This window comes from Anomaloglossus baeobatrachus, chromosome 5, assembly GCF_048569485.1.
Source record: "Anomaloglossus baeobatrachus isolate aAnoBae1 chromosome 5, aAnoBae1.hap1, whole genome shotgun sequence".
NCBI classification, from domain to species: domain Eukaryota; kingdom Metazoa; phylum Chordata; class Amphibia; order Anura; family Aromobatidae; genus Anomaloglossus; species Anomaloglossus baeobatrachus.
In genome coordinates this window covers 454648957-454676867 of record NC_134357.1, presented here as the reverse complement: position 1 = coordinate 454676867, position 27911 = coordinate 454648957, and the positions used below count along the sequence as shown (strand labels likewise).

Below are 27911 nucleotides of genomic sequence, written 5' to 3'. Positions count from 1 at the left end.
CCCCCCAACATATTATAAACTTGCACCCTTTAGTGCCTTTCATGTAGCACTAAAGGGCGTTTAGGCTTGTTTCCCCTAATAAATCATCTTAAAACAACAACGTGAGGTCCCCCCTATTTTTGATAACCTGCAAAAATAAAGTAGACAACTCGGGATGTTAAGCTGGGAAGGTTCATGGTTATTGTTCCGCTCACAGTCTAAACATAGTAGCCTGCAGCCGCCTCAGAAGTGGTGCATCATTAGATGCACCAATTCTGTCTCTTCGCCTTGGCACTTCCCATTTGCCTATCAGATACTCCCATTACTAACCCAGTAAGTAGAAAAAAAAAATAATTTATTTAAAAAAACATTCCTCACCTTTTTCCCTGGTTCACCTATTTATTTAAAAAAAACAAAACAAAAAGATATACAGGTCCAATGTAGTCGATTGAATCCAACGTAGTCTACAAATGGAAACCTGGGAAATCTAAACAGAGAGAAAAATAAAAGCAGGACACTGTCTCTTGTTCCAAGTTCCCAGCTCTGAAATAATTCATTGGTCCAAAGTTTCCCGATCCCATCGATCAAAATCTATGGCTATAGGCTTTGACCAGCAGCCACTCCAGGCTCACACTGCGCTCCGTGACACCCGACAACTATGATGAGCGGTGCTGTCATTGACGAGGCAACATAGTCTTTACACAACGTTCCCTGATTGTGTTGATCAAAGTGCTGGACTACGTCAGAACTGTGTGGGAACTTGTGCTTTTTAATAAATTGGTGAATGAGGAACAGTTTAGTGGATCCATTTACGGATCCATTTGTGGACTATGTTGAATTCCCTGGACTACGTCGGGACTGCATGAGTTGTTTTGTTTTTGTTGCTTTTTGTTTGTTTTTTTAATAAATTGGTGAATCAGGGAAAACGTCTGGGAGTGTTTTTTAATAATTAAACCATTTTTGTGTGTTTGTTTTATTCTTTTAGGGCTCATGTGCACGTTGCCGAATTTCATGCATTTACGCTGCGTATAGCACCGCAGCGGAAATGCATGCGACCTGCGTCCCCTGCACAATCTGTGAAGATTGTGCATAATCCATGTGCACGTTGTGTTTGAAAGCGCAGCGATTTGGATGCCAATATTTTGTTCCAAATCACTGCATTCTAAAAAGCAACATGTCAATTATTCCATGCGCTTTGGATGCACCTCCTGCTCTGTCTATGGGAGAGGCTGCATCCAAAGCGCATGAAATCGGCTTTTTTTCTGCAGAAACACTGTATTCATTATGCAGTGTTTCTGCACCGATTTGACGAGCACATGTGCTGTCAAATCCCTGCAGAAATTTCTGCAGGGACACGACGCAACGTGCGCACACAGCCTTAAGCGGGCTTTACACGTTACGATATATCAAACGATATGTCGTCGGGGTCATGTTGTAAGTGACGCACATCCGGCATTGTTTGACATATCGTAGCGTGTGACAGCTACGAGCGAGTGGGAACGAGCAAAAATACTCACCTTATCATTGCTCGTTGACACGTCGCTCATTTTTTAAAAATCGAAAGTACAGTTGTTCTTTGTTCCCGAGGCAGCACACATCGCTCCGAGTGACACCCCGGGAACGATGAACACAGCTTTCCTGCGTCCCGCCCGCAATAAGGAAGGAGGTGGGCGGGATGTTTACGTCCCGCTCATCTCCGCCCCACCGCTTCTGTTGGCCGGCCGCTGTGTGACGTTGCTGTGACGCCGAACGTCCCTCCCCCTTCAGGAAGAGGATGTTCGCCGCCCACAGCGAGGTCGTTTGGAAGGTAAGTACGTGTGACGGGGGGTTACGACTTTGTGCGACACGGGCAACAAATTGCCTGTGACACACAAACGATGGGGGCGGGTGCGATCGCACATGCGATCGCACGAGAAATTGCAGCATGTAAAGCAGGCTTTACTTTCCGGGTTAGAAATGATAGTGTCTGATGGATTCCTCTCCATTACTAACGTCAGAGCTTGATGCCAGCTGTTTTTCAGGACAAGTAATGGAAAGCCTTCACTGAATACAGATTTTACCTCTGAATTGAGAATTTTGATAATGACTGATCCATTTTTTAAAGAAATTAAACTGACGCACACACTTTGAAATTTCAGAGTTATTATAGTATGTAAAAGATGATGTTAAAAATGCATTATATACGGATACTAGGTGAGAAAAAAAATACACACTCACATGACATACAGATTGAGGCCCCCTTCACACGTCCGTGAAAAAACACGTTACGTGTTACGTCCGTTTTTCGGGTCCGTTTTCTGTTTTTGTGTTCTTTTTTTGTGTCCGTGCGCCATCTGTGTGAATGCGGTATACTAGCTGTGTGTGCGTGTTGATTGTCCGTTTATGCGTGAGAGAAATAACGGACATGTGTATGTGTTGTCCGTGTGAATTTATGCGTGTTTGTGATGCACAACGTCGTAGATACATACCCGCTGACAGCAGACAGAGTCGCGCGTAGAGAATGAACTGGGGTGAACTTCACCCGACTTCATTGTCATACCGCGGCTCTGTCTGTGTCGCGTCCTGATTAGCGGTCACCCGTGAAGGACTCACCGGTGACCGCTAATCACCAGAGTGACTGAATGGAGTACCCCTCTCTCATACTTACCGTTCCCCGATCTCCGGCGCGGCGCTGCACTGCTGTTATAAAATTTCCGGCGGCTTTTCCTCTTTTGAAAAAGCCGGCCGCTCATTAATCAATCTCGTATTCCCTGCTTTCCACGCCCACCGGCAAATATGATTTGTTGCAGTGAGACACACCCACACGCTGAGTGACAGCTGTGTAACTGCAACCAATCACAGCCGCCGGTGGGCGTGTCACTATGGAGCAGAGAAATAAATATATAAATAATTAAAAAAAAACCGGCGTGCGGTCCCCCCAATTTTAATACCAGCCAGATAAAGCCATACGGCTGCAGGCTGGTATTCTCAGGATGGGGAGCCCCACGTTATGGGGAGCCCCCCAGCCTAACAATATCAGCCAGCAGACGCCCAGAATTGCCACATAGATTAGATGCGACAGTTCTGGGACTCTACCCAGCTCTTCCCGATTTGCCCTGGTGCGTTGGCAAATCAGGGTAATAAGGAGTTAATGGCAGCCCATAGCTGCCACTAAATCCTAGATTATTCATGTCAGGCGTCTCCCCGAGATACCTTCCATGATTAATCTGTAAGTTACAGTAAATAAATACACACACACACCTGAAGAAATCCTTTATTTGCAATAAAAAACACTAACACATACCCTCATTCACCACTTTATTCAGCCCGATAAAGCCCTCCATGTCCGGCGTAATCCACGGAGTTCCAGCGTCGCTTCCAGCTCTGCTTCATGGCGGTGACAGGAGCTGCAGAATACACTGCCGCTCCTGTCAGCTCCACGCAGCAAATGAGGTGTTTATTTCTAAGTTTTGTGCAGTTGTGGCGCCCTGGACAAGCCAGGTCGTCACAGGTACTGCAACAACACACCCCACACCCCGGTTAGGCACATCAGCCGCACACACAAATCCTTGTTGCCTCCCTCCAGGGGCTGATGTCCACACCAGGTGGGGTGGAGTCAGGCGGTTGGCCCCACCCACGGAGGAGTTCACAGTCCTGGAGGCGGGAAAAGGAAGCAGAACAGTTAGGGAGAGCGAAGTGGAAGGAGTAAGTGGCAGTAGAGGAGCAGTCTGACCGTGTCTGGGTACGTGGCCAGGGCACATACAGCAAGGTTGGCAGACGGTGGTGGCCGTCTGCAGGAGAGGCCGATCGATGCGGAACCGTAGGACCGGGGTCGGGCGGTGGCCCGCCGGTACCGAACCGGGGAGCGAAGAGAAGCCAGCACCATTCGGCAGGGCCTACGGACCCCGACCAGGCTTGAAGTCGCCATTAAACCGGTCAAATCCATTAGCGACGGGAACCTCCGGGGTTTCCCAGCAGCAAAGACCCGATAGAAGGCAACCGTCCAAACCGTGAAGGGAAATACAGTCACCGCCAAGGCTACAATTCCCAGGGCCAGAGCCTGCGGGCAAAAGGAGCTCCTACGGCACATATACAAGCTGGGGAGCCGGTTACCGATGGGAAGCCATTGGGGCCGAAAACACACTACAGGTGCAGGGAAAGGCAGTCACCGCCAACCTACTGGGAGTGACCACTGCAGCCGGCTGCGTGACCCGTCCATCCAGCCGTTTGTTTTACCAGAGACTCCGTGTACGTTATTGGCTGAGTGAGTACCACCGTGCCGTCTGGCACCGCGCTGCCCCCCGCGACCCTGCACCTCACCAAACCCTGCCGTCCACATTCCAGTCACCTCACCGGGCCCCGGGACCACCCAAAACCCCCTACCCATGGAGGGGAGAGAAACATTTCGGCTGCTCCCTGTCATCGCTCCCGGGATCCCCGTCCAGAGCAGCGGTGGTGTCCCAACCTCACCACAAACCGTGGGTGGCGTCACGGACCGACTTCCCAAACCCCAAAAACCATCCCCTTTCACTCACGGGCGAGGAGCGCTGCTCGAGTCCCCGGATCCGGACCACCGCTCGAGCCACCGAGCAGCAAGCAGCAGGCTGCAGCAGCGCCGGACCTGAGCACCAGTGAGAGCGTAGCAGCGACTGCTTCCTCCCCGCCCGCGACACAGTTATATTGGTTTACCTGGTGAAAATAAACAAGTGAGATGGGAATATATTTGGTTTTTATTAAGTTGCCTAATAATTCTGCAAAGTAATAGTTACCTGCACAAACAGATATCCTCTTAAGATAGCCAAATCTAAAAAAAAAACACTCCAACTTCCAAAAATGTTTAGCTTTGATATTTATGAGTCTTTTGGGTTAATTGAGAACATAGTTGTTGATCAATAATAAAAAAAAATCCTCTAAAATACAACTTAGATTAATAATTCTGCACACGGTGTACATGACACTTGTCCCACTTTTCTGGATGAGAATTGGAGCAATTATTTTTTCTCAAGTAGGAGCGAGACCTTCGCAACCAATCCGCGGGCCAACAGGCATGGTTTACTGTACCCCTTAAAGAATAGTTTTTTTTCCATGGAGGGGGTTAAGCTGGGTTCACACTAAGCGACAGCGACGTCGCTGTTACGTCACCATTTTCGGTGACGTAACAGCGACCTTGTAAGTCGCTGTTATGATCGCTGCTTAGCTGTCAAACACAGCAGAAGCAGCGATCATAACGTCGCTACATGTGCAGAGAGCAGGGAGCCGCGCTTAGCGCTGGCTCCTTGCTCTCCTAGGTACAGTACACATCGGGTTAATTAACCCGATGTGTGCTGCAGCTACATGTCACAGTGCAGAGAGCAGGGAGCCGCGCACACTGCTTAGCGCTGGCTCCTTGCTCTCCTCGCTACAGTATACATCGGGTTAATTACCCGATGTGTACTGCAGCCACATGTGCACAGAGCAGGAGCCGGCACTGGCAGCAAGAGCGGACGCTGGTAACGAAGGTAAATATCGGGTAACCAGGGAAAGGTCTTCCCTTGGTTACCTGATGTTTACGCTGGTTACAGCTTACCGCAGCTGCCAGTGCCGGCTCCTGCTCGCTTCATTTCGTCGCTCTCTCGCTGTCACACACAGCGATGTGTGTGTCACAGCGGGAGAGTGACGACCAAAAAATGAAGCTGGACATTCAGCAACGACCGGCGACCTCACAGCAGGGGCCAGGTCGTTGCTGGATGTCACACACAGCGACAGCGACGGGACGTCGCTGCAACGTCACAGAAAATGGTGACGTAGCAGCGACGTCGTTGTCGCTGTGTGTGACACCAGCTTAAGATAGTCTGGAGGGTGAGTAGGTGCGCAGCTCTTGTAGGCTTCTTTGAGAACTGCTGAAGCAGTTTTAGTTTTTTAGTAGTTTGGTGCACTAAAAGTAATAAGATTGCTTCTGCAAATTGACGGATTTTTAAAGAGAATTTCATAATTATAAATGGGAAACATTTCAAAGTGCTTGTAAAAACAAGCAGCTTTGCACTTTACTTCTTAACGTCTCCGTTCATATTTTTTTATTATATAATTTACTGATCATTTCTCAGATTATTGACCACCTCTGCAGTCTATCATCTGTGAACAGCCCCCAAGGTGAGAGGTACACAATTGCATGCTCTTTGGTATATAGTTTACAAACACTTCTCTGAAACCGGCCAGCTCCATTGCCCTGTGTTCCTCGGATACTGAAGAGGCAAATCTGCCTCAGAGCGCACAATTCAAGCAGACCTACCATATCGCTGGTCTGAACTGCGAGGCATGTTCTTAAAGGCTACAACTATCTTCTAATGCAGTATGAATACAGTACCAATTGTTCAATAGCCCTGTAAAACCAATGCCCAAAAGGCCCAGTCACACTAAACAACTTACCAGCGATCCCAACAACGATCCAACCTGATAGGGATCGCTGGTAAGTTGCTAGGAGGTTGCTGGTGAGATGTCACACTGCGACGCTCCAGCGATCCCACCAGCAACCTGACCTGGCAGGGATCGCTGGAGCGTGGCTACACGAGTTGCTGGTGAGCTCACCAGCAACCAGTGACCAGCCCCCAGCCAGCAGCGTGGAAGATGCTGCGCTTGGTAACTAAGGTAAATATCGGGTAACCAACCCGATATTTACCTTGGTTACCAGTGCACGCAGCTACACGTGCACAGAGCAGGGAGCAGCGCACACCGCTTAGCGCTGGCTCCCTGCTCTCCCCTAGTTACAGCACACATCGGGTTAATTACCCGATGTGTGCTGCAGCTACATGTGCACAGAGCAGGGAGCAGCGCACACTGCTTAGCGCTGGCTCCCTGCTCTCCTAGTTACAGCACACATTGGGTTAATTACCCGATGTGTGCTGTAGCTACATGTGCAAGAAGCAGGAGCCGGCACTGACAGTGAGAGCGGAGGAGGCTGGTAACGAAGGTAAATATCAGGTAACCAAGGACAGGGCTTCTTGGTTACCCAATGTTTACCGTGGTTACCAGTGTCCGCAGAAGCCGGCTCCTGCTGCCTGCACATTTAGTTGTTGCTGTCTCGCAGTCACACACAGCGATCTGTGCTTCACAGCGGGACAGCAACAACTAAAAAATGGCCCAGGACATTCAGCAACAACCAACGACCTCACAGCAGGGGCCAGGTTGTTGCTGGATGTTACACACAGCAACATCACTAGCAACATCGCTGTTACGTCACAAAAGTTGTTCGTTAGCAGCGATGTTGCAAGCGATGTTGCTTAGTGTGACGGGGCTAAAGAAATAAAATACTTCAAGGTATTGCCCCTTGTTTGAAGATTATACATTGAATGAAGCTGGTATAATAGCGAGTCTATGAAAAAAGGATTTATAATTTGATCCTTATGCCTGTAGCCCCCTCTTGTGTTCAATTTCCAAAATGTGTGATACCTTTTAATGGCTAACTAAAATAAAGTGATGTTAAAAAGCAACCTTTCGAAACATATCAGGTCCCTTCATCAGGCATGGTATGACCTGAGATGTCTCGAAAGCTTGCTTTGTAACATCACTTTGTTTTATTTTAGTTAGCCATTAAAAGGTATCACAAGATTATAATTTTGTTCCTCTCACTGAGAACATTCAATAATTTTTCAACTGGCTAACACGGTACCAAAACCTTATTTCTTAAACTAACATTGCAACCATTACGGTATATCTTTATTATTTGCCAAAACAACTTGTATAGATGGTTTTAGTTCAATGTGACATTATCAGTTTATAGCCGTCAGCTCTTTAGAATGTAAGCTCCTAGACCTAGCATCCTGTCATATTCTTATAAAGCACCGCAGAGTCTACTGTCAACTGGAGAGGGTTAAAACCACTAAACTGAACTCCAGAGAGAGAGAAATCACAATTTGTCCTCCGGCACACTCTTAAGCGGGCTTTACACGCTACGAGATCGCTACAGCGATCTCGTTGGGGTCACGGATTTTGTGACGCACATCCGGTCGCTGTAGCGATCTCGTTGTGTGTGACTCCTAGGAGCGATTTTGGATCGTTGCAAAAACGTCCAAAATTGCTCCTCGTTGACATGGGGGTCCATTCTCAAATATCACTGCTGTCGCGTGGGCGAAGTTGTTCCTCGTCCCTGCGGCAGCACACATTGCTACGTGTGACGCCGCAGGAACGAGGAACCTCTCCTTACCTGCCACACGCCAGCAATGAGGAAGGAAGGAGGTGGGCGGGATGTTACGTCCCGCTCATCTCCGCCCCTCCGCTTTGACTGGCCGGCCGCTTAGTGACGTCGCTGTGATGCCGAACGTCCCCCCACCTTGAGGGAGGGATTGTTCGGCAGTCACAGCGACGACGCCGACCAGGTAAGTGCGTGTGCCGCTGCCGTAGCGATAATGTTCGCTGCGGCAGCAATCACCAAATATCGGCGTAACGATAGGGGCGGGTGCTAGCATCGGCTAGCGATGTCGCAGCGTGTAAAGCCCGCTTTAAACATTTGTTACATCATATGTAGTGAGAATGAGCTGCGTTTTAGTAATGTTTTATCATTCCTATGTGTTTTTACTACAGCTTTCACATGGCTTTTGTGCAAAGTCCTAACTTTTTCCACTGTGTAGACGAGCACCAGGCATCCCTGCTGAGGATCATACAGAGAAGTGAAAGGCAAAATGCAGAAATAAAGGAGATAAAACCGCCACCTATTACAAGGTACGAGAATCAAATATTAGTGTAGCTGTGATGCTGCTAGATTGCGGACTGTACATGCACATTAGATTTTTCTTTTCTGAGCTTTCCGTTTTCAGTATGACTGGCCAACAATTTTATGAGTATGAGGGCGTCCCAGCTCTCTCCCGACATCTGGTGTTGAGCGGAATAAAGAATCGGATATATCGGATTTCAACATGTTAGATGCTTTGTTCTCATAGAAGACAAAGACAAGCCACCAGGGACAGAGGTGTCTGACACTGGCCAATTTTCTTCTCCCTGAAGTCACATGCACCACGTGGGTCAATCTGAGCATGGATTTTTCGGCGGTAGATCGGAAAAAAACTGTCAACTGAAATGCTTTTCTAAGGTGTACGGCCATCTAAAAGTTGTAGCCACTTGTGGCAGATTTGTTGTTTCCACAGCTGGTGCTCTCTTTTCTGCTCACTCCATTCATATTTTTAAAGCAGTTGGCCACTTTTTGAGGACATTTTATTTTTTTGTTAAATACATGTATTTTGGGCTAAAAATCATTTTAGTATTTAGGTTTCTTTACAAATGTGGCACTGTTTTTTTTACTTGCTTTGTGTATCTCTGCAGATTTAACTTTGTCAGCTTAGAAGGGCTCAGCAAAAGACAGATGAACTAAATACAAACCAGCACATCAGCCTTAACCCAATAGAAGAGCAGGTTATCCATGCAAAGTGTCTAACAATTGGAGGAGGCTGATGGACAGATCTGGTCTCGTTCTCCACCAGCAACTGTTGTGTGGGCAGGAGTGGTGGTCAGTGTTAGGAGATGTACTAATGAGAGAACGTGGCTGACCTCATTACTGGAGAATCTGTCACTGAGCTCGTTCTCACAGTTTAACAGGAAAGTTTGTCACTCTTTTTATCTGAGTTTTTTTTTCCCGATTTCCTCTCAGCTGATTTACTTACTGACTTCCCGTCTGCAGTAGTGAAACTAGAGTCTAATTGGCCCCAGTGCTAAATTTGGATCTGGGCTCTACCTTCCCTGCATCTTGGTCAGTTGTATGGGCCCTTGTAGTGTTCTAAATCCTATAACGACATAGATGCTGCCCCCTCCCATTATGCACTAATGTCCCCCATCCTGGGCTCCTTCCTGGCATATACAGTTAGGTCCATATATATTTGGACGCTGACACCAATTTTATTTTTTAGCTTTCATTTGAGGGTATCCACATTAAAATTTGATGAAGGGTTTAGGAGTTTCAGCTACTTTACATGTTCCACCCTTGTTTCAAAGGGCCCAAAACTAATTGGACAATTGACTCTCCGGCTGTTTCATGGACCGGTGTGGGCAATTCCTTGGTTGTTTCATTCTCAGTTAAGCACATAATAGGCCTGGAGTTGATTTGACGTGTGGTGCTTGCATTTTGAGGTTGTTGCTGAGAAGTAAACATATGGTCAAAGGAGCTCTCTATGCAGGTGAAACAAGCCATTCTTCATCTGTGAAAACAAAAAAAAAACAATGAGAAATTGCTACAATTAGGAGTGGCTAAATCTACAGTTTGTTACATCCTGAGAAAGAAGGAAACTTAACAATGCAAAAAGACCTGGATGCCCACAGAAGACAACAGTGGTGGATGATTGCAAAATAATTAGCATGGTGAAGAGAAACCCCTTCACAACATCCAACCAAGTGAACAACTCTCCAGGATGTAGGCGTATCAATATCCAAATCCACCATAAAGAGAAGACAGCATGGAAGAAAATACAGACGGTTAACTGCACGATGCAAGCCACTCATAAGCCTCAAGAATAAGAAGGCTAGATTGGACTAAAAATCTTAAAAACCCAGAACAGTTCTGGCAGGACATTCTTTGGACAGATGAAACCAAAATCAACATCTAGTCCCTAGTGTATGCTGATGATGTGACACAGAACAGAAGCAGCCGGATGAATTCTGGTGTTAGAGACACTGTGTGCTCAAATGAAGCCAAACTGGTCGGCATTTCATAATACAGATGGACAATGACCCAAAACATAAAGCCAAAGTAACCCAGGAGTTTATTAAAGCAAAAAGTGGAATATTCTTGAACGGCCATGTCAGTCACCTCATCTTAACCCCTTCACGACCGCGGGCCGTAAAATTACGTCCTATTTTAACGTGACTTAACGACCAGGGACGTAATTTTACGGCCTAAACTTCATTTGATTGCCGTGGCCATAGCAACGGCTTTCAAATGATGTCCCCTGCTGTTTCTTACAGCAGGGGACCTTTGCTTGACCCCAGGGGGGGTGGCATCGCCACCCCCTATCGACGATCGATGTGATTGGCTGTTCAAATCTGAACCGCCAACCACATCGATCGCACTAATTTCGGCAAAAATAATGCCCGAATTAGTGCGATCCTGTGAGATCCAGCTATGAGATGCCGCAGCTGCTGCAGCATATCATAGGTGGACCTCAAACATGCCGCCCCCAGACCCTGCAGCACTGATTGGAGCGATCGTGCTATGACGCGCAATCGCTCCAATCAGTGTGCAGTGGGGCGGTCTGATCTGCCGGTGGCCGCCCTCCCCAGGCCTGTGCTGGCCTGCGAGCCCTCCCCCAACATGGCTGCAGCGTGGAGTGGCTGGTACTTTTGGTACCACGCCACCGCTGCTGCTGCCGCCGCCGCCTCTGATGTCTCCGCCGCTGCAGCTCTAATGGTAAGTATTCCGCTCCCTGCGCGCTCCCGTGAAGGCCCCTGCGCGCTCCCGTGAAGGCCCCTGCGCGCTCCCGTGAAGGCCCCTGCCCGTGCCCCCCCCCGATCTGCCCCCCTACGCCCCGATCTGCCCCCCTACGCCCCGATCTGCCCCCCCGGCATCCCGATCTGCTACCACCGCTGCTGCTGCAAAGTGAGTACTGTCACCCCCCCCCCCCCGACATCCCGATCCGCTCCCCCTGCGATCTGACTGCCTCCCCCATTATTTCTATTCTGCTTCTGCAGCTCCCTCTCCCCCCCTCCCCCTCTGCTCTCCCCCCCTCTCCCTCTGCTCTCCCCCCCTCCCCCTCTGCTCTCCCCCTCTGCTCTCCCCCCTCCCCCTCTGCTCTCACCCCCCCCCTCTCCCCCTCTGCTCTCCCCCGACGTCCTCTTACCTGTCTTCACCGGCCTGATCACATCTGCGTCCATCGCTGGGTCCTTCCTGGGCATTCTGCTGATCTGCCTGCTGCTCCTGTAAAGCTGTCCATCTCTCTGCCATCTATTCCTCTGCAGCTCTTCTGGTCAGTGATCCTCCTGCTAGTCCTCTGGGTACTGTGAGTATAACTTTTTTTTTTTTTTTCCATATCCCCTGTCCATTTTTACACCTCATCCGTCCGTGCGTCCCGCCAAGCGCTGATCAGGGATGCAGATAACGGATCGGCATCCCTGCTCAATTTTTGGCGTGACTTTTTTTTCCGTATCCCCGACGCTTTTTGTATCGCATCCGTCCGTGCGTCCCGCCAAGCGCTGATCAGGGATGCAGATAACGGATCGGCATCCATGGTCAATTTTTGGCGTGACTTTTTTTTCCGTATCCCCGACGCTTTTTGTATCGCATCCGTCCGTGCGTCCCGCCAAGCGCTGATCAGGGATGCACATAACGGATCGGCATCCATGGTCAATTTTTGGCGTGACTTTTTTTTCCGTATTCACGACGCTTTTTGTATCGCATCCGTCCGTGCGTCCCGCCGAGCGCTGATCAGGGATGCAGATAACGGATCGGCATCCCTGCTCAATTTTTGGCGTGACTTTTTTCCGTATTCGCGACGCTTTTTGTATCGCATCCGTCCGTGCGTCCCGCCGAGCGCAGATCAGGGATGCAGATAACGGATCGGCATCCCTGCTCAATTTTTGGCGTGACTTTTTTTTCCGTATCCCCGATGCTTTTTGTATCGCATCCGTCCGTGCGTCCCGCCGAGCGCTGATTAGGGATGCAGATAACGGATCGGCATCCCTGCTCAATTTTTGGCGTGACTTTTTTCCGTATTTGCGACGCTTTTTGTATCGCATCCGTCCGTGCGTCCCGCCAAGCGCTGATCAGGGATGCACATAACGTATCTGCATCCATGGTCAATTTTTGGCGTGACTTTTTTTTTTTACGTATCCCCGACGCTTTTTTTTATCGCATCCGACCGTGCGTCCTGCAGCAGCCGATCAGTGCACTGCGTTTGAAAAGTCAAATGGCGCTCCTTCTCTTCTGAGCCCCGCCATGCGCTCAAACAATTACTTTCCACCACATATGAGGTATCTGCGTACTCAGGAGAAAATGCACAATACATTTTATGGTGCATTTTTTCCTGTTACCCTTGTGAAATAAAAAGCTACCTAGTTGAAGCAACCATTTTGTGGTAAAAAAAAAAAAAATTCTTTTCACGGCTCAACGCTATAAACTTCTGTGAAGCCCCCAGGTGTTCAAAGTGCTCACCAAACATCTAGAAAAAATATTTGAGGGCTCTAGTTTCCAAAATGGTGTCACTTGTGGGGGAGCTCCACTGTTTAGGCACCATAGGGGGTCTCCAAACGTGACATGGCGTCCGCTAATGATTCCAACCAATTTTGCTGTCAAATGGCGCTCCTTCTCTTCTTAGCCCCGCCATGCGCCCAAACAATTACTTTCCACCACATATGAGGTATCTGCGTACTCAGGAGAAAATGCGCAATACATTTTATGGTGCATTTTTTCCTGATAGCCTTGTGAAAAAAAAAGCTACCTAGTTGAAGCAACCGTTTTGTGGTAAAAAATTTTTTTTTTCTTTTCACGGCTCAACGCTATAAACTTCTGTGAAGCCCCCAGGTGTTCAAAGTGCTCACCAAACATCTAGAAAAATTATTTGAGGGCTCTAGTTTCCAAAATGGTGTCACTTGTGGGGGAGCTCCACTGTTTAGGCACCATAGGGGGTCTCCAAACGTGACATGGTGTCCGCTAATGATTCCAACCAATTTTGCTGTCAAATGGCGCTCCTTCTCTTCTGAGCCCCGCCATGCGCCCAAACAATTACTTTCCACCACATATGAGGTATCTGCGTACTCAGGAGAAAATGCACAATACATTTTATGGTGCATTTTTTCCTGTTACCCTTGTGAAAAAAAAAGCTACCTAGTTGAAGCAACCGTTTTGTGGTAAAAAAAATTTTTTTTCTTTTCACGGCTCAACGCTATAAACTTTTGTGAAGCCCCCAGGGGTTCAAAGTGCTCACCAAACATCTAGAAAAATTATTTGAGGCCTCTAGTTTCCAAAATGGGGTCACTTGTGGGGGAGCTCCATTGTTTAGGCACCTCAGGGGGTCATCAAACCCGACATGGCGTCCGCTAACAGGTGCAGCTAATTTTGCACTCAAAAATTCAAATGGCGCTCCTTGCCTTCCGAGCACTGCTGTGTGTCCAAACATTTGATTTCCACCACATATGAGGTATCTGCGTACTCAGGAGAAAATGCACAATACATTTTATGGTGCATTTTTTCCTGTTACCCTTGTGAAAAAAAAAGCTACCTAGTTGAAGCAACCGTTTTGTGGTAAAAAAAATTTTTTTTCTTTTCACGGCTCAACGCTATAAACTTTTGTGAAGCCCCCAGGGGTTCAAAGTGCTCACCAAACATCTAGAAAAATTATTTGAGGCCTCTAGTTTCCAAAATGGGGTCACTTGTGGGGGAGCTCCATTGTTTAGGCACCTCAGGGGGTCTTCAAACCCGACATGGCGTCCGCTAACAGGTGCAGCTAATTTTGCACTCAAAAATTCAAATGGCGCTCCTTGCCTTCCGAGCACTGCTGTGTGTCCAAACATTTGATTTCCACCACATATGAGGTATCTGCGTACTCAGGAGAAAATGCACAATACATTTTATGGTGCATTTTTTCCTGTTACCCTTGTGAAAAAAAAAGCTACCTAGTTGAAGCAACCGTTTTGTGGTAAAAAAATTTTTTTTTCTTTTCACGGCTCAACGCTATAAACTTTTGTGAAGCCCCCAGGGGTTCAAAGTGCTCACCAAACATCTAGAAAAATTATTTGAGGCCTCTAGTTTCCAAAATGGGGTCACTTATGGGGGAGCTCCATTGTTTAGGCACCTCAGGGGGTCTTCAAACCCGACATGGCGTCCGCTAATGAGTGCAGCTAATTTTGCGTTCAAAAATTCAAATGGCGCTCCTTCCCTTCCGAGCTCTGCCGTGCGCCCAAACAATTGATTTTTACCACATATGGGGTATCAGCGTACTCAGGAGAACATGCACAATAAATTGTATTGTGTACTTTCTCTTTTCTCCCTTGTAAAAATGAAAATTTTATGGCTAAAGTAACATTTTTGTGTTAAAAAGTAAAATTTTCATTTTTTCCTTCCACATTGCTTTGGTTCCTGTGAAGCACCTAAAGGGTTAATAATCTTATTGGATGTGGTTTTGAGCAGTGTGAGGGGTGTAGTTTTTAGAATGGGGTCACTTTTGGGTATTTTCTGTCACCTCGGCCTCTCAAAGTCACTTCAAATGTGATGTGGTCCCTAAAAAAATTATTTTGTAAATTTTGTTGGAAAAATGAGAATTTGCTGATGACCTTTGACCCCTTCTAACTTCCTAACGGAAAAAAAATTTGTTTCGAAAATTGCGCTGATGTAAAGTAGACATGTGGGAAATGTTATTTAGTAACTATTTTGTGTGACATATCTCTCAGATTTATGGGCATAAATTTTCAAAGTTTGAAATTTGCGAAATTTTCAAAATTTTCGCCAAATTTCCTAAATTTTCACAAATAAACGCAAAACATATCGGCCTAAATTTACCACTGACATGAAGTACAATATGTCACGAAAAAACAATGTCAGAATCGCCAGGATCCGTTGAAGCGTTCCAGAGTTATAACCTGTCAAAGTGACACTGGTCAGAATTGCAAAAAATGGCCCGGTCATTAGGGTGTTTTAGTGGCCGGGGGTGAAGGGGTTAACACAATAGAGCTGCATTTCACTTGTTAAAGACTAAACTTCAGACAAAAAGGCCCACAAAAAACAGCAACTCAAAACCGCTGTAGTAAAGGCCGGCAAAGCATTAAAAGGAAGAAACCCAGCATCTGGTGATGTCCATAAGTTCAAGACTTCAGGCAGTCATTGCCAACAAAGGGATTTCAACCAAGTATTAGAGATGAACATTTTTTTCCAAATATTTAATTTGTCCAATTACTTTTGAGCCCCTGAAATGAAGAGATTGAGTTTAAAAAATGCTTTAGTTCCTCATATTTTTATGCAATCATTTTGTTCAACCAACTGAATTAAAGCAGAAAGTCTGAACGTCAATTACATCTGAATTACTTTGTTCAAAATCCATTGTAACGTACAGAACAAAATTTGAAAAATGTGGTCTCTGTCCAAATATATATGGACCTAACTGTATGTCCCTCATCCTGGTATATACAGTCATGGCCAAAAGTTTTGAGAATGACACCAAAATTATTTTTTCACATGCCCTCTGGTTTTTAATTCTGTTTGTCTGATGTTTACATCACATACAGAAATATAATTGCAATCATTTTATGAGTACCAAAAGGTTATATTGACAGTTAGAATGATTTAATGCAGCAAGTCAATGTTTGCCGTGTTGACCCTTCTTCAGGACCTCTGCAATTCTCCCTGGCATGCTCTCAATCAACTTCTGGACCAAATCCTGACTGATAGCTGTCCATTCTTGCATAAGCAATGCTTGCATTTTATCAGAATTTGTTGGTTTTTGTTTGTCCACCCGTCTCTTGATGATTGCCCACAAGTTCTCAATGGGATTAAGATCTGGGGAGTTTCCAGGCCATGGACCCAAATTCTCTATGTTTTGCTCCATGAGCCATTTAGTGATCACCTTTGCTTTATGGCAAGGTGCTCCATCATGCTGGAAAAGGCATTGTTGGGCGCCAAACTACTCTTGGACAGTTGGGAGAAATTGTTCTTGGAGGACATTCTGGTACCATTCTTTATTCATAGCTGTGATTTTAGGCAAGACTGTGAATGAGCCGATTCCCTTGCCTGAGAAGCAACCCCACACATGAATCGTTTCAGGATGCTTAACAGTTGGCATGAGACAAGACTGGTGGTAGCGCTCACCTCTTCTTCTCCTAATAAGCTGATTTCCAGATGTCCCAAACAATCGAAAAGGGGATTCAGCTGAGAAAATGACTTTACCCCAGTCCTCAGCAGTCCACTCCCTGTACCTTTTGCAGAATATCAGTCGGTCCCTGATGTTTTTTCTGGAGAGAAGTGGCTTCTTTGCTGCCCTCCTTGAAACCAGGCCTTGCTCAAAGAGTCTCCGCCTCACAGTGCGTGCAGAAGCACTCACACCAGCCTGCTGCCATTGCTGAGCTAGCTCGGCACTGCTGGTAGTCCGATCCCGCAGCTGAAACAGTTTTAAGATATGGTCCTGGCGTTTGCTGGTCCTTCTTGGCAGGGCTGTATTTTGCCTTCGTGCTGCCCTAGGCACTTTAAGTGGTCGCGCCCCTTAGTGACAACGTAAAACTGAGTTTTCGCACGCAACATCTGTTTAAGGCAGATCTACTTTGTAAAACACTTGAAAAAGTATCAATGAGAAACGAAGGGCACTAACCCCCCCCCCCCAATGGGGATCACCACAGGCACATCAAAACATAGCATGAGTATAAAATATTCCCACCGTCCCCACTTATATACTGTGACTGTCACACTGCCCCTAATAAACTACACACTGCCCTCCCTTATAAATTATACCCACCACACCTTCCTCAATTATGAAATATGATCTGCACATTGTCCTCACATCATGCTGCCCCCTCCTCACAATGTCCCATGCATGCTGCCCCCTCCTCACAATGTCCCATGCATGCTGCCCCGTCCTCACAATGTCCCATGCATGCTGCCCCCTCCTCACAATGTCCCATGCATGCTGCCCCCTCCTGACAGTGTCCCATGCATGCTGCCCCCTCCTGACAGTGTCCCATGCATGCTGCCCCCTCCTGACAGTGTCCCATGCATGCTGCCCCCTCCTGACAGTGTCCCATGCATGCTGCCCCCTCCTCACAGGGTCCCATGCATGCTGCCCCCTCTTCACAGGGTCCCATGCATGCTGCCCCCTCCTCACAGGGTCCCATGCATGCTGCCCCCTCCTCACAGGGTCCCATGCATGCTGCCCCCTCCTCACAGGGTCCCATGCATGCTGCCCACTCCTCACAGGGTCCCATGCATGCTGCCCCCTCCTCACAGGGTCCCATGCATGCTGCCCCCTCCTGACAGTGTCCCATGCATGCTGCCCCCTCCTGACAGTGTCCCATGCATGCTGCCCCCTCCTGACAGTGTCCCATGCATGCTGCCCCCTCCTGACAGTGTCCCATGCATGCTGCCCCCTCCTGACAATGTCCCATGCATGCTGCCCCCTCCTGACAGTGTCCCATGCATGCTGCCCCCTCCTCACAGGGTCCCATGCATGCTGCCCCCTCCTCACAGGGTCCCATGCATGCTGCCCCCTCCTCACAGGGTCCCATGCATGCTGCCCCCTCCTCACAGGGTCCCATACATGCTGCCCCCTCCTCACAATGTCCCATGCATGCTGCCCCCTCCTCACAATGTCCCATGCATGCTGCCCCCTCCTCACAATGTCCCATGCATGCTGCCGCCTCCTCACAGTGTCCCGTGCATGCTGCCCCTCTCCATGAGCTCCTAATGCTGCCTTCCGCTTCTCCATAATGACATCTCCATGCTGCCCCATTCATCATACTAAGACCACCACACTAACACTTATGCTGAGACACACACACACACACACTACCCCACTCTTGATATTGACTCCCCTACATTGCTCCACTCCATACTGAGCCCACACATGCTGCCCCTTCTCCATAATGAGCTCCCAATGCTGCCCCCCTCTTATTCTGAGTCCTTACACTCCCCCCCCATCGATATTGTCATTGCTCTATCCCTCAACCCTTGTCCGCTGTCTCTAGCATTGGCCCCTCTCTTCCATTCCCCCAGCAGCAGCCTCTCTCCCCCCGCCTCCAGCAGCAGCCTCTCCCCCCAGCATCAGCCTCTCTCCCCCCAGCATCAGCCTCTCTCCCCCCAGCCTCCCTCAGCATCAGCCTCCCTGCTCCCAGCTTACCCCAGCATCAGCCTCTCTCCTCCCATCCTCCCCCAGCATGAGCCTCCTCCAGCATCAGCCTCTCTCCTCCCAGCCTCCCCCAGCATGAGCCTCCTCCAGCATCAGCCTCTCTCCTCCCAGCCTCCCCCAGCATCAGCTACCCTCCTCCTAGCCTCCCCCAGCATCAGCCACCCTCCTCCTAGCCTCCCCCAGCATCAGCCACCCTCCTCCCAGCCTCCCCCAGCATCAGCCACCCTCCTCCCAGCATCAGCCACCCTCCTCCCAGCCTCCCCCAGCATCAGCCTCCCAGCCTCCCCCAGCATCAGCCTCCCAGCCTCCCCCAGCATCAGCCTCCCAGCCTCCCCCAGCATCAGACTCCCCCAGCATCAGCCTCCCTCAGCATCAGCCTCCCCCAGCATCAGCCTCCCTCCTCCCAGCCTCCCCCAGCATCAGCCTCCCCCAGCATCAGCCTCCCTCCTCCCAGCCTCCCTCAGCATCAGCCTCCCTCCTCCCAGCATCAGCCTCCCTCCCCCAGCATCAGCCTCCCTCCTCCCAGCATCAGCCTCCCTCCTCCCAGCATCAGCCTCCCTCCTCCCTCAGCCTCCCTCCTCCAAGTCTCCCTCCACATCAGCTTCCCTCCCCCTGCCCCTCCCAGCCTCCCACAGCATCAGCCTCCCCCAGAATCAGCCTCTCTCCCCCCCAGCCTCTCTCTCTCTCCCCAGCCTCCCCCCAGCCTCTCTCTCTCTCCCCAGCCTCCCCCCAGCCTCTCTCTCTCCCCCCAGCCTCTCTCTCTCTCCCCAGCCTCCCCCCCCAGCCTCTCTCTCTCTCCCCAGCCTCCCCCCCAGCCTCTCTCTCTCTCCCCAGCCTCCCCCCCCAGCCTCTCTCTCTCTCCCCAGCCTCCCCCCCAGCCTCTCTCTCTCTCCCCAGCCTCCCCCCAGCCTCTCTCTCTCTCCCCAGCCTCCCCCCCAGCCTCTCTCTCTCTCCCCAGCCTCCCCCCCAGCCTCTCTCTCTCTCCCCAGCCTCCCCCCCAGCCTCTCTCTCTCTCCCCAGCCTCCCCCCAGCCTCTCTCTCTCTCCCCAGCCTCCCCCCCAGCCTCAGCCTCTCTCTCCCCAGCCTCCCCCCCAGCCTCAGCCTCTCTCTCCCCAGCCTCCCCCCCAGCCTCAGCCTCTCTCTCCCCAGCCTCTCCCCCAGCCTCTCTCTCTCTCTCTCCCCAGCCTCCCCCCCAGCCTCTCTCTCTCCCCAGCCTCCCCCCCAGCCTCAGCCTCTCTCTCCCCAGCCTCCCCCCCAGCCTCAGCCTCTCTCTCCCCAGCCTCCCCCCCCAGCCTCTCTCTCTCTCTCCCCAGCCTCCCCCCCAGCCTCTCTCTCTCTCCCCAGCCTCCCCCCCAGCCTCTCTCTCTCTCCCCAGCCTCCCCCCCAGCCTCTCTCTCTCTCCCCAGCCTCCCCCCAGCCTCTCTCTCTCTCCCCAGCCTCCCTCCCAGCCTCTCTCTCCCCAGCCTCCCCCCCCAGCCTCTCTCTCTCCCCAGCCTCCCCCCAGCCTCTCTCTCTCTCCCCAGCCTCCCCCCCAGCCTCTCTCTCTCTCCCCAGCCTCCCTCCCAGCCTCTCTCTCCCCAGCCTCCCCCCCCAGCCTCTCTCTCTCCCCAGCCTCCCCCCAGCCTCTCTCTCTCTCCCCAGCCTCCCCCCAGCCTCTCTCTCTCCCCCCAGCCTCTCTCTCTCTCCCCAGCCTCCCCCCCCAGCCTCTCTCTCTCTCCCCAGCCTCCCCCCAGCCTCTCTCTCTCTCCCCAGCCTCCCCCCCAGCCTCTCTCTCTCTCCCCAGCCTCCCCCCCAGCCTCTCTCTCTCTCCCCAGCCTCCCCCCAGCCTCTCTCTCTCTCCCCAGCCTCCCCCCCAGCCTCTCTCTCTCTCCCCAGCCTCCCCCCCAGCCTCTCTCTCTCTCCCCAGCCTCCCCCCAGCCTCTCTCTCTCTCCCCAGCCTCCCCCCCAGCCTCTCTCTCTCTCCCCAGCCTCCCCCCCAGCCTCAGCCTCTCTCTCCCCAGCCTCCCCCCCAGCCTCTCTCTCTCCCCAGCCTCCCCCCCAGCCTCTCTCTCTCCCCAGCCTCCCCCCAGCCTCTCTCTCTCCCCAGCCTCTCTCTCTCCCCAGCCTCTCTCTCTCCCCAGCCTCCCCCCAGCCTCTCTCTCTCCCCAGCCTCCCCCCCAGCCTCTCTCTCTCCCCAGCCTCCCCCCCAGCCTCTCTCTCTCCCCAGCCTCCCCCCCAGCCTCTCTCTCTCCCCAGCCTCCCCCCAGCCTCTCTCTCTCTCCCCAGCCTCCCCCCCAGCCTCTCTCTCTCTCCCCAGCCTCCCCCCCAGCCTCTCTCTCTCTCCCCAGCCTCCCCCCCAGCCTCTCTCTCTCTCCCCAGCCTCCCCCCCAGCCTCTCTCTCTCCCCAGCCTCCCCCCAGCCTCTCTCTCTCCCCAGCCTCCCCCCCAGCCTCTCTCTCTCCCCAGCCTCCCCCCACAGCCTCTCTCTCCCCAGCCTCTCTCTCTCTCCCCAGCCTCCCCCCCAGCCTCTCTCTCTCCCCAGCCTCCCCCCCAGCCTCAGCCTCTCTCTCCCCAGCCTCCCCCCCAGCCTCAGCCTCTCTCTCCCCAGCCTCCCCCCCAGCCTCAGCCTCTCTCTCCCCAGCCTCTCCCCCAGCCTCAGCCTCTCTCCCCAGCCTCCCCCCAGCCTCAGCCTCTCTCTCTCCCCAGCCTCTCTCTCTCTCCCCAGCCTCCCCCCAGCCTCTCTCTCTCTCCCCAGCCTCCCCCCCAGCCTCTCTCTCTCCCCAGCCTCCCCCCCAGCCTCTCTCTCTCTCCCCAGCCTCCCCCCCAGCCTCTCTCTCTCCCCAGCCTCCCCCCCAGCCTCTCTCTCTCCCCAGCCTCCCCCCCAGCCTCTCTCTCTCCCCAGCCTCTCTCTCTCCCCAGCCTCCCCCCCAGCCTCTCTCTCTCCCCAGCCTCCCCCCAGCCTCAGCCTCTCTCTCCCCAGCCTCCCCCCCAGCCTCAGCCTCTCTCTCCCCAGCCTCCCCCCCAGCCTTAGCCTCTCTCTCTCCCCAGCCTCTCTCTCTCCCCAGCCTCCCCCCCAGCCTCTCTCTCTCCCCAGCCTCCCCCCCAGCCTCAGCCTCTCTCTCCCCAGCCTCCCCCCCAGCCTCAGCCTCTCTCTCCCCAGCCTCCCCCCCAGCCTCAGCCTCTCTCCCCAGCCTCCCCCCCCAGCCTCAGCCTCTCTCTCTCCCCAGCCTCCCCCCCCCCAGCCTCAGCCTCTCTCTCTCCCCAGCCTCCCTCCCAGCCTCAGCCTCTCTCTCTCCCCAGCCTCCCCCCCAGCCTCAGCCTCTCTCTCTCCCCAGCCTCCCCACCAGCCTCAGCCTCTCTCTCTCCCCAGCCTCCCCCCCAGCCTCAGCCTCTCTCTCTCCCCAGCCTCCCCCCCAGCCTCAGCCTCTCTCCCCCCAGCCTCCCCCCTAGCCTCAGCGTCTCTTTCCCCCCAGCCTCCCTCTCCCCCAGCCTCAGCCTCTCTCCCCCCAGCCTCAGCCTCTCTTCCCAGCCTCAGCCTCTCTCTCTTCCCAGCCTCCCTCAGCCTCTCTCCCCCCAGCCTCCCCTTGCATGATTATAGTGGACAAAAAGAGGCATCGCAACGATCAACTAACCTGTAAGGAGCCCATACATTCTAGGCTCTGCCTCTGCCTTACCTGCTCCGGTGCCCGCAGCCCTGCTCTGGCTGGCTCCACTTCTGGCTGGCTCCAGCTGCAGACGCGTCCTCCTCCACGGCGTGTGTTGTCTGCAGCACGGGGCAGTCAGCTGATTGTCGCGCCCGCGCGCCTCTGACCCCGGAAGTGCAGGCAATGGAACTTCCGGGGTTAATCAGCTCACTATGCCTATTTAAATAGACAGAAGTGCGCCTCTCCTCCCTCCCCCCCCCCCCCCCGAACACAGCCGAGTGTAACGGAGGGAGGGACGGGGGGCGGGGATGTAAAAAAAAAAAAAAAAATTATTTTTTTTTTTTTTGCTGCCAGAAAGTGCCGCCCCCCGCAACGTGCCGCCCTAGGCACGGGACCACGGGTGCCTAGTGGCAAATACGGCCCTGCTTCTTGGGCGCCCTGGAGCCTTTTTGGCAACAATGGAAGCTCTCTCCTTGAAGTTCTTGATGATGCGATAGATTGTTGACTGTGGTGCAATCTTTGTAGCTGCGATACTCTTCCCTGTTAGGGCATTTTTGTGCAGAGCAATGATGGCTGCACGTGTTTCTTTAGAGATAACCATGGTTAACTGAAGAGAAACAATGATACCAAGCACCAGCCTCCTTTTAAAGTGTCCAGTGGTGTTATTCTCACTTAATCATGACTGATCGCCAGCCCTGTCCCCATCAACACCCACACCTGTGTTAATGGAACAATCACTAAAACAATGTTAGCTGCTCCTTTTAAGACAGGAATGCAATGCTGTTGAAATGTGTTTTGGGGGTTAAAGTTCATTTTCTTAGCCAATATTGACTTTGCAAGTAATTGCTGTTAAGCTGATCACTCTTTATGACATTCTGGAGTATTTGCAAATTGCCATTAGAAAAACTTAAGCAGTAGACTTTGTAAAAATTAATATTTGTAGCATTCTCAAAACTTTTGGCCATGACTGTATGTCCTCCTTCCTGGTATATATGTCCCCTGTTTTGCCGCTGTTCTCTTGCGCATTACCCCCCCCCCCCCCCCACACACACATAATTTTTCTCATCTTCCCCCACTCACACATCACGTGGCCTCCTTTTCCTTTTCAGTAGCCAGCACAGGAGTCGGCAGCTATCCTGCCTACTATGGTGACACATGGCGTCCACCGCTATGCACCTGTGACTGGCATACCGATGTCAGTTGCTGGCCTTTCATTGACCAGCGTTGTGTATTATGGTGCAGGGACCAGGCAGGACTCTGTGCTGCAATGCATTTCAGCTGAACATGCGTCCTTGAACAGGCATCCAGCTGAAATAGGCACTGGCGTCGGCGGACCCCCTTTCACAGCATGGGCCCGGTTGCTTTCACACTTTCTGCAACAACGATTGTAATACCTTCCTGTCTGCATATTAGCACATGTGCAGTGCCTACAAGTAGTATTCAACCCCCTGCAGATTTAGCAAGTGTGATAAGATGCAAATAAGTTAGAGCCTGCAAACTTCAACAAGAGCAGGATTTATTAACAGATGCATAAATTTTACAAACCAACAAGTTATGTTGCTCAGTTAAATTTTAATAAATTTTCAACATAAAAGTGTGGGTCAATTATTATTCAACCCCTAGGTTTAATATTTTGTGGAATAACCCTTGTTTGCAATTACAGCTAATAATCGTCTTTTATAAGACCTGATCAGGCCGGCACAGGTCTCTGGAGTTATCTTGGCCCACTCCTCCATGCAGATCTTCTCCAAGTTATCTAGGTTCATTGGGTGTCTCATGTGGACTTTAATCTTGAGCTCCTTCCACAAGTTTTCAATTGGGTTAAGGTCAGGAGACGTGACTAGGCCACTGCAACACCTTGATTTTTTTCCCTCTTGAACCAGGCCTTGTTTTTCTTGGCTGTGTGCTTTGGGTCGTTGTCTTGTTGGAAGATGAAATGACGACTCATCTTAAGATCCTTGATGGAGGAGCGGAGGTTCTTGGCCAAAATCTCCAGGTAGGCCGTGCTATCCATCTTCCCATGGATGCGGACCAGATGGCCAGGCCCCTTGGCTGAGAAACAGCCCCACAGCATGATGCTGCCACCATGCTTGATTGTAGGGATGGTATTCTTGGGGTCGTATGCAGTGCCATCCAGTCTCCAAATGTCACGTGTGTGGTTGGCACCAAAGATCTCGATCTTGGTCTCATCAGACCAGAGAACCTTGAACCAGTCTGTCTCAGAGTCCTCCAAGTGATCATGAGCAAACTGTAGACGATCCTTGACATGACACTTTGAAAGTAAAGGTACCTTACGGTCTCGTCTGGAACGGAGACCATTGCGGTGGAGTACGTTACTTATGGTATTGACTGAAACCAATGTCCCCACTGCCATGAGATCTTCCCGGAGCTCCTTCCTTGTTGTCCTTGGGTTAGCCTTGACTCTTCGGACAAGCCTGGCCTCGGCACGGGTGGAAACTTTCAAAGGCTGTCCAGGCCGTGGAAGGCTAACAGTAGTTCCATAAGCCTTCCACTTCCGGATGATGCTCCCAACAGTGGAGACAGGTAGGCCCAACTCCTTGGAAAGGGTTTTGTACCCCTTGCCAACCTTGTGACCCTCCACGATCTTGTCTCTGATGGCCTTGGAATGCTCCTTTGTCTTTCCCATGTTGACCAAGTATGAGTGCTGTTCACAAGTTTGGGGAGGGTCTTAATTAGTCAGAAAAGGCTGGAAAAAGAGATAATTAATAGTGATGAGCGAGTACTAAAATGCTCGGGAGCTCGAGGCTCGGGCCGAGCATCTCAAAATACTCGTGTACTCGGCCCGAGCACCGAGCCCAATGTTATCCTATGGGAGACCCGAGTATTTTTGTGAAATGACCCCCGGCAGCATGTAGAAACCATAAAACAGTAAATTAAAAAAAAAAACGTGCGTGTGTGTGTAAGCGTGCATATATATATATACACGCGGAGTGGAGTGCGGGAGGGGCCGTAGCCGAGCGGGGAAGTGTTGGGCTAAAGGCACGGTCACGCTGTGCGGGCTGACCAATCACTGCAATTCCACAACAGGGCTGTGGCATTGCAGTGGTCTGCCAGCCAATCCCTGCATAAGGGATGGCTGTAAAAAGAGCGCCAACATGAAGACCACGAGTACAGCACGAGTATCGCGAGATTACTCGGTCCCCGCCGAGTAGCCCGAGTACATTGATACTCGTGCGAGTACCGAGTAGTAACAAGCATACTCGCTCATCACTAATAATTAATCCAAACATAGGAAGCTCATTGTTCTTTGTGCCTGAAATACTTCTTAATACTTTAGGGGAACCAAACAGAATTCTTGTGGTTGAATAATAAATGACCCTCTGAATAAACTTTTTACAATTTAAAAAAAAAAATAAAAAAAGAAATAACATTCTTTTTTGCTGCAGTGCATTTCACACTTCCAGGCTGATCTACAGTCCAAATGTCACAATGCCAAGTTAATTCCGAATGTGTAAACCTGCTAAATCTGCAGGGGGTTGAATACTACTTGTAGGCACTGTACTATGCTGGTTGTCAGACCCAACTTCTTATATGCAAGGAAGAAAATGTATAGATGTAACTAAAAACATTGGTGGTAACTAAGCATTGAATGTGCAAAGAAAAAACTGTGTAAGCTACTATTATTTCACAGTTTGCTTACTGAATTAATCTACATATGAAGATGATCATTATGTAACTACACTATGTTATCTTTCTTGTACTGAATGTTATGATCATTCTCTAGTGCTGCATTTACAATTATTCAAGCTGCAGAGCTGAAATCTCCCAGCTTTTCCTCCTTGTTTAGTACTTGCACAAAGCTTGCTATGATGATTTTGTACTCTGGGTTTTCAAGCTAGTGGGTGTGGAGCCACTGTGCCACTACCGGGCTTACCCTGGAGCGGCGTGGCTAAGTGCCTAGCATCTATTCGCCAGATCGTCTGATGGTGAGGATGGACTGGGCGGCTGGTAGACACCAGGTACCATTACATGACAGTCCCCAGTACTGCAGTACTAAAGGTCAGGGACACAGATATGGAGGAGCAGCAAGCAGTAGTCAGTTCAGAAGACTGCCAGGGGGGAGTCAGGGCTGGAGACTGCCAGGGGGATGTCGGTCCTGGAGACTGACAAAGGGACCGGAGTAACAAACACAAGTAGGTATCAGGAAGCAGACTGCAGTTTTAGCAAGAACTGAGACACCAGGAACATAATTGCTCAGGCACCTCCCAACAGGTGAAGGTGTCTTAAATACACAGGGATTCCCAGCCACAGGCTGGGAATACTTTAGAGTGCACATGCTGCCCCTTTTAAGAAGTGGGGAGTGTGCACTTGTGCTCCTTTAAGAAGCAGGGAGTACGTGCGTTTGCCTTATGGACACCGCCGGCAGACATGCCAGGACAGAACAGGAGAGGACACTGAAGCCCTTGCGGTAGTATGTTGGTGTCCCTGCCGAGAGGAGGCGAGGCAGTGCCACTGATGTTACAGTAGAAAGTGCCACTTTTACAGCATGCTGGGCCAGCAATACATACTAGCCATGGAAATCTGTACATCAAAATCTTCTCAGCTCTCAGGTTGTTGCTGCAATTGATAAGATCGTCCATGAAGTGTTGCAGAGCCTCTCTAAAGATGAAGCCCCAGTTCTCACCATGGAAAACAGGAAAAATTGGACTAACATAGAGTAAGTGAATTAAAACATCAGTGCAAAAAATGCAAGATGATGAAATCTTAGCTACATACCCTGACTAAAGATGAGACGATCACAACACAACACCAGAACAGGTCAGTGCTCTCTGGTCGCGGACAGGAGCTACACAAATTTCCTTACCCTCCAGGATCACAGGCTGTGCTTATGATTAGCCCGGCTGATGAGACATCACCTGTGAGCCACACAAATTACATGGCCAGGCCAACGAATCAATCACCATGCAGAGGAACCTGGATGCACAGGAAATTTACTCAGCTCCTGTGCACAGTCACAGGACACTGACCAGGACTGGGGTAACGCGTAGCGATCAGCTCATCTCTAGTTTTGACATTTTCACAGACAGTTGTACAACTATTCTTGTCCAGGTTTACTGAATCAGTTGGATTGCAGATGGCTAAAAATTGCACAACTCGAAAAGTCAGAAGTGACTGTCCCAAGTCTGCTCAACGGTTTGGTAAGAGCCCACGACATTCTTTATTATCTTATTGCTAGTAACCATTAAAGAGTAATCATTTTAACTTTTTTATTTCTAAAAATCAATAGTACAAATGAAAATAAGCAACTTTGTAATATCTTATCAGAGAAATCTGCTTCTTCTTTTCCTCAGAGAAAAGCTGTTTAACCTCTTCACAGCCAAGGATGTATACAGTGTGTTCACTCATATCCTGTCCACCGCCATTAACTTGAGAACGGCGGCAGCTATAGCAATAGAAGTGGTGTCTAGGTATAGTAAAGTAGTCGTGCGCTATGCAATGAAACCACCTATAGCGCCACCTGGTGGAAAACAGAGTTAGCATTTTTATCTTGAAAACGGAACAAGATAGAGAAAAAAGTGCGTTGCAAAGTTGTA

The 27911-nt window shown here is 50.5% G+C and overlaps 1 protein-coding gene across 4 annotated transcripts in view; it reads left to right on the top strand.

The window, feature by feature from the left end:
* Positions 1–27911, top strand: part of SPO11 (SPO11 initiator of meiotic double strand breaks) — a 142928-nt gene that overhangs the window by 104650 nt on the left and 10367 nt on the right. For all 4 annotated transcript variants that reach the window (XM_075347832.1, XM_075347831.1, XM_075347829.1 and 1 more), the window contains 3 exons: positions 8515–8652; positions 26921–27034; positions 27427–27515. In XM_075347832.1, the coding sequence (XP_075203947.1) occupies positions 8522–8652; positions 26921–27034; positions 27427–27515 (334 nt within the window). In that variant the 5' untranslated portion in view covers positions 8515–8521. The remainder of the gene's footprint in view (positions 1–8514; positions 8653–26920; positions 27035–27426; positions 27516–27911) is intronic.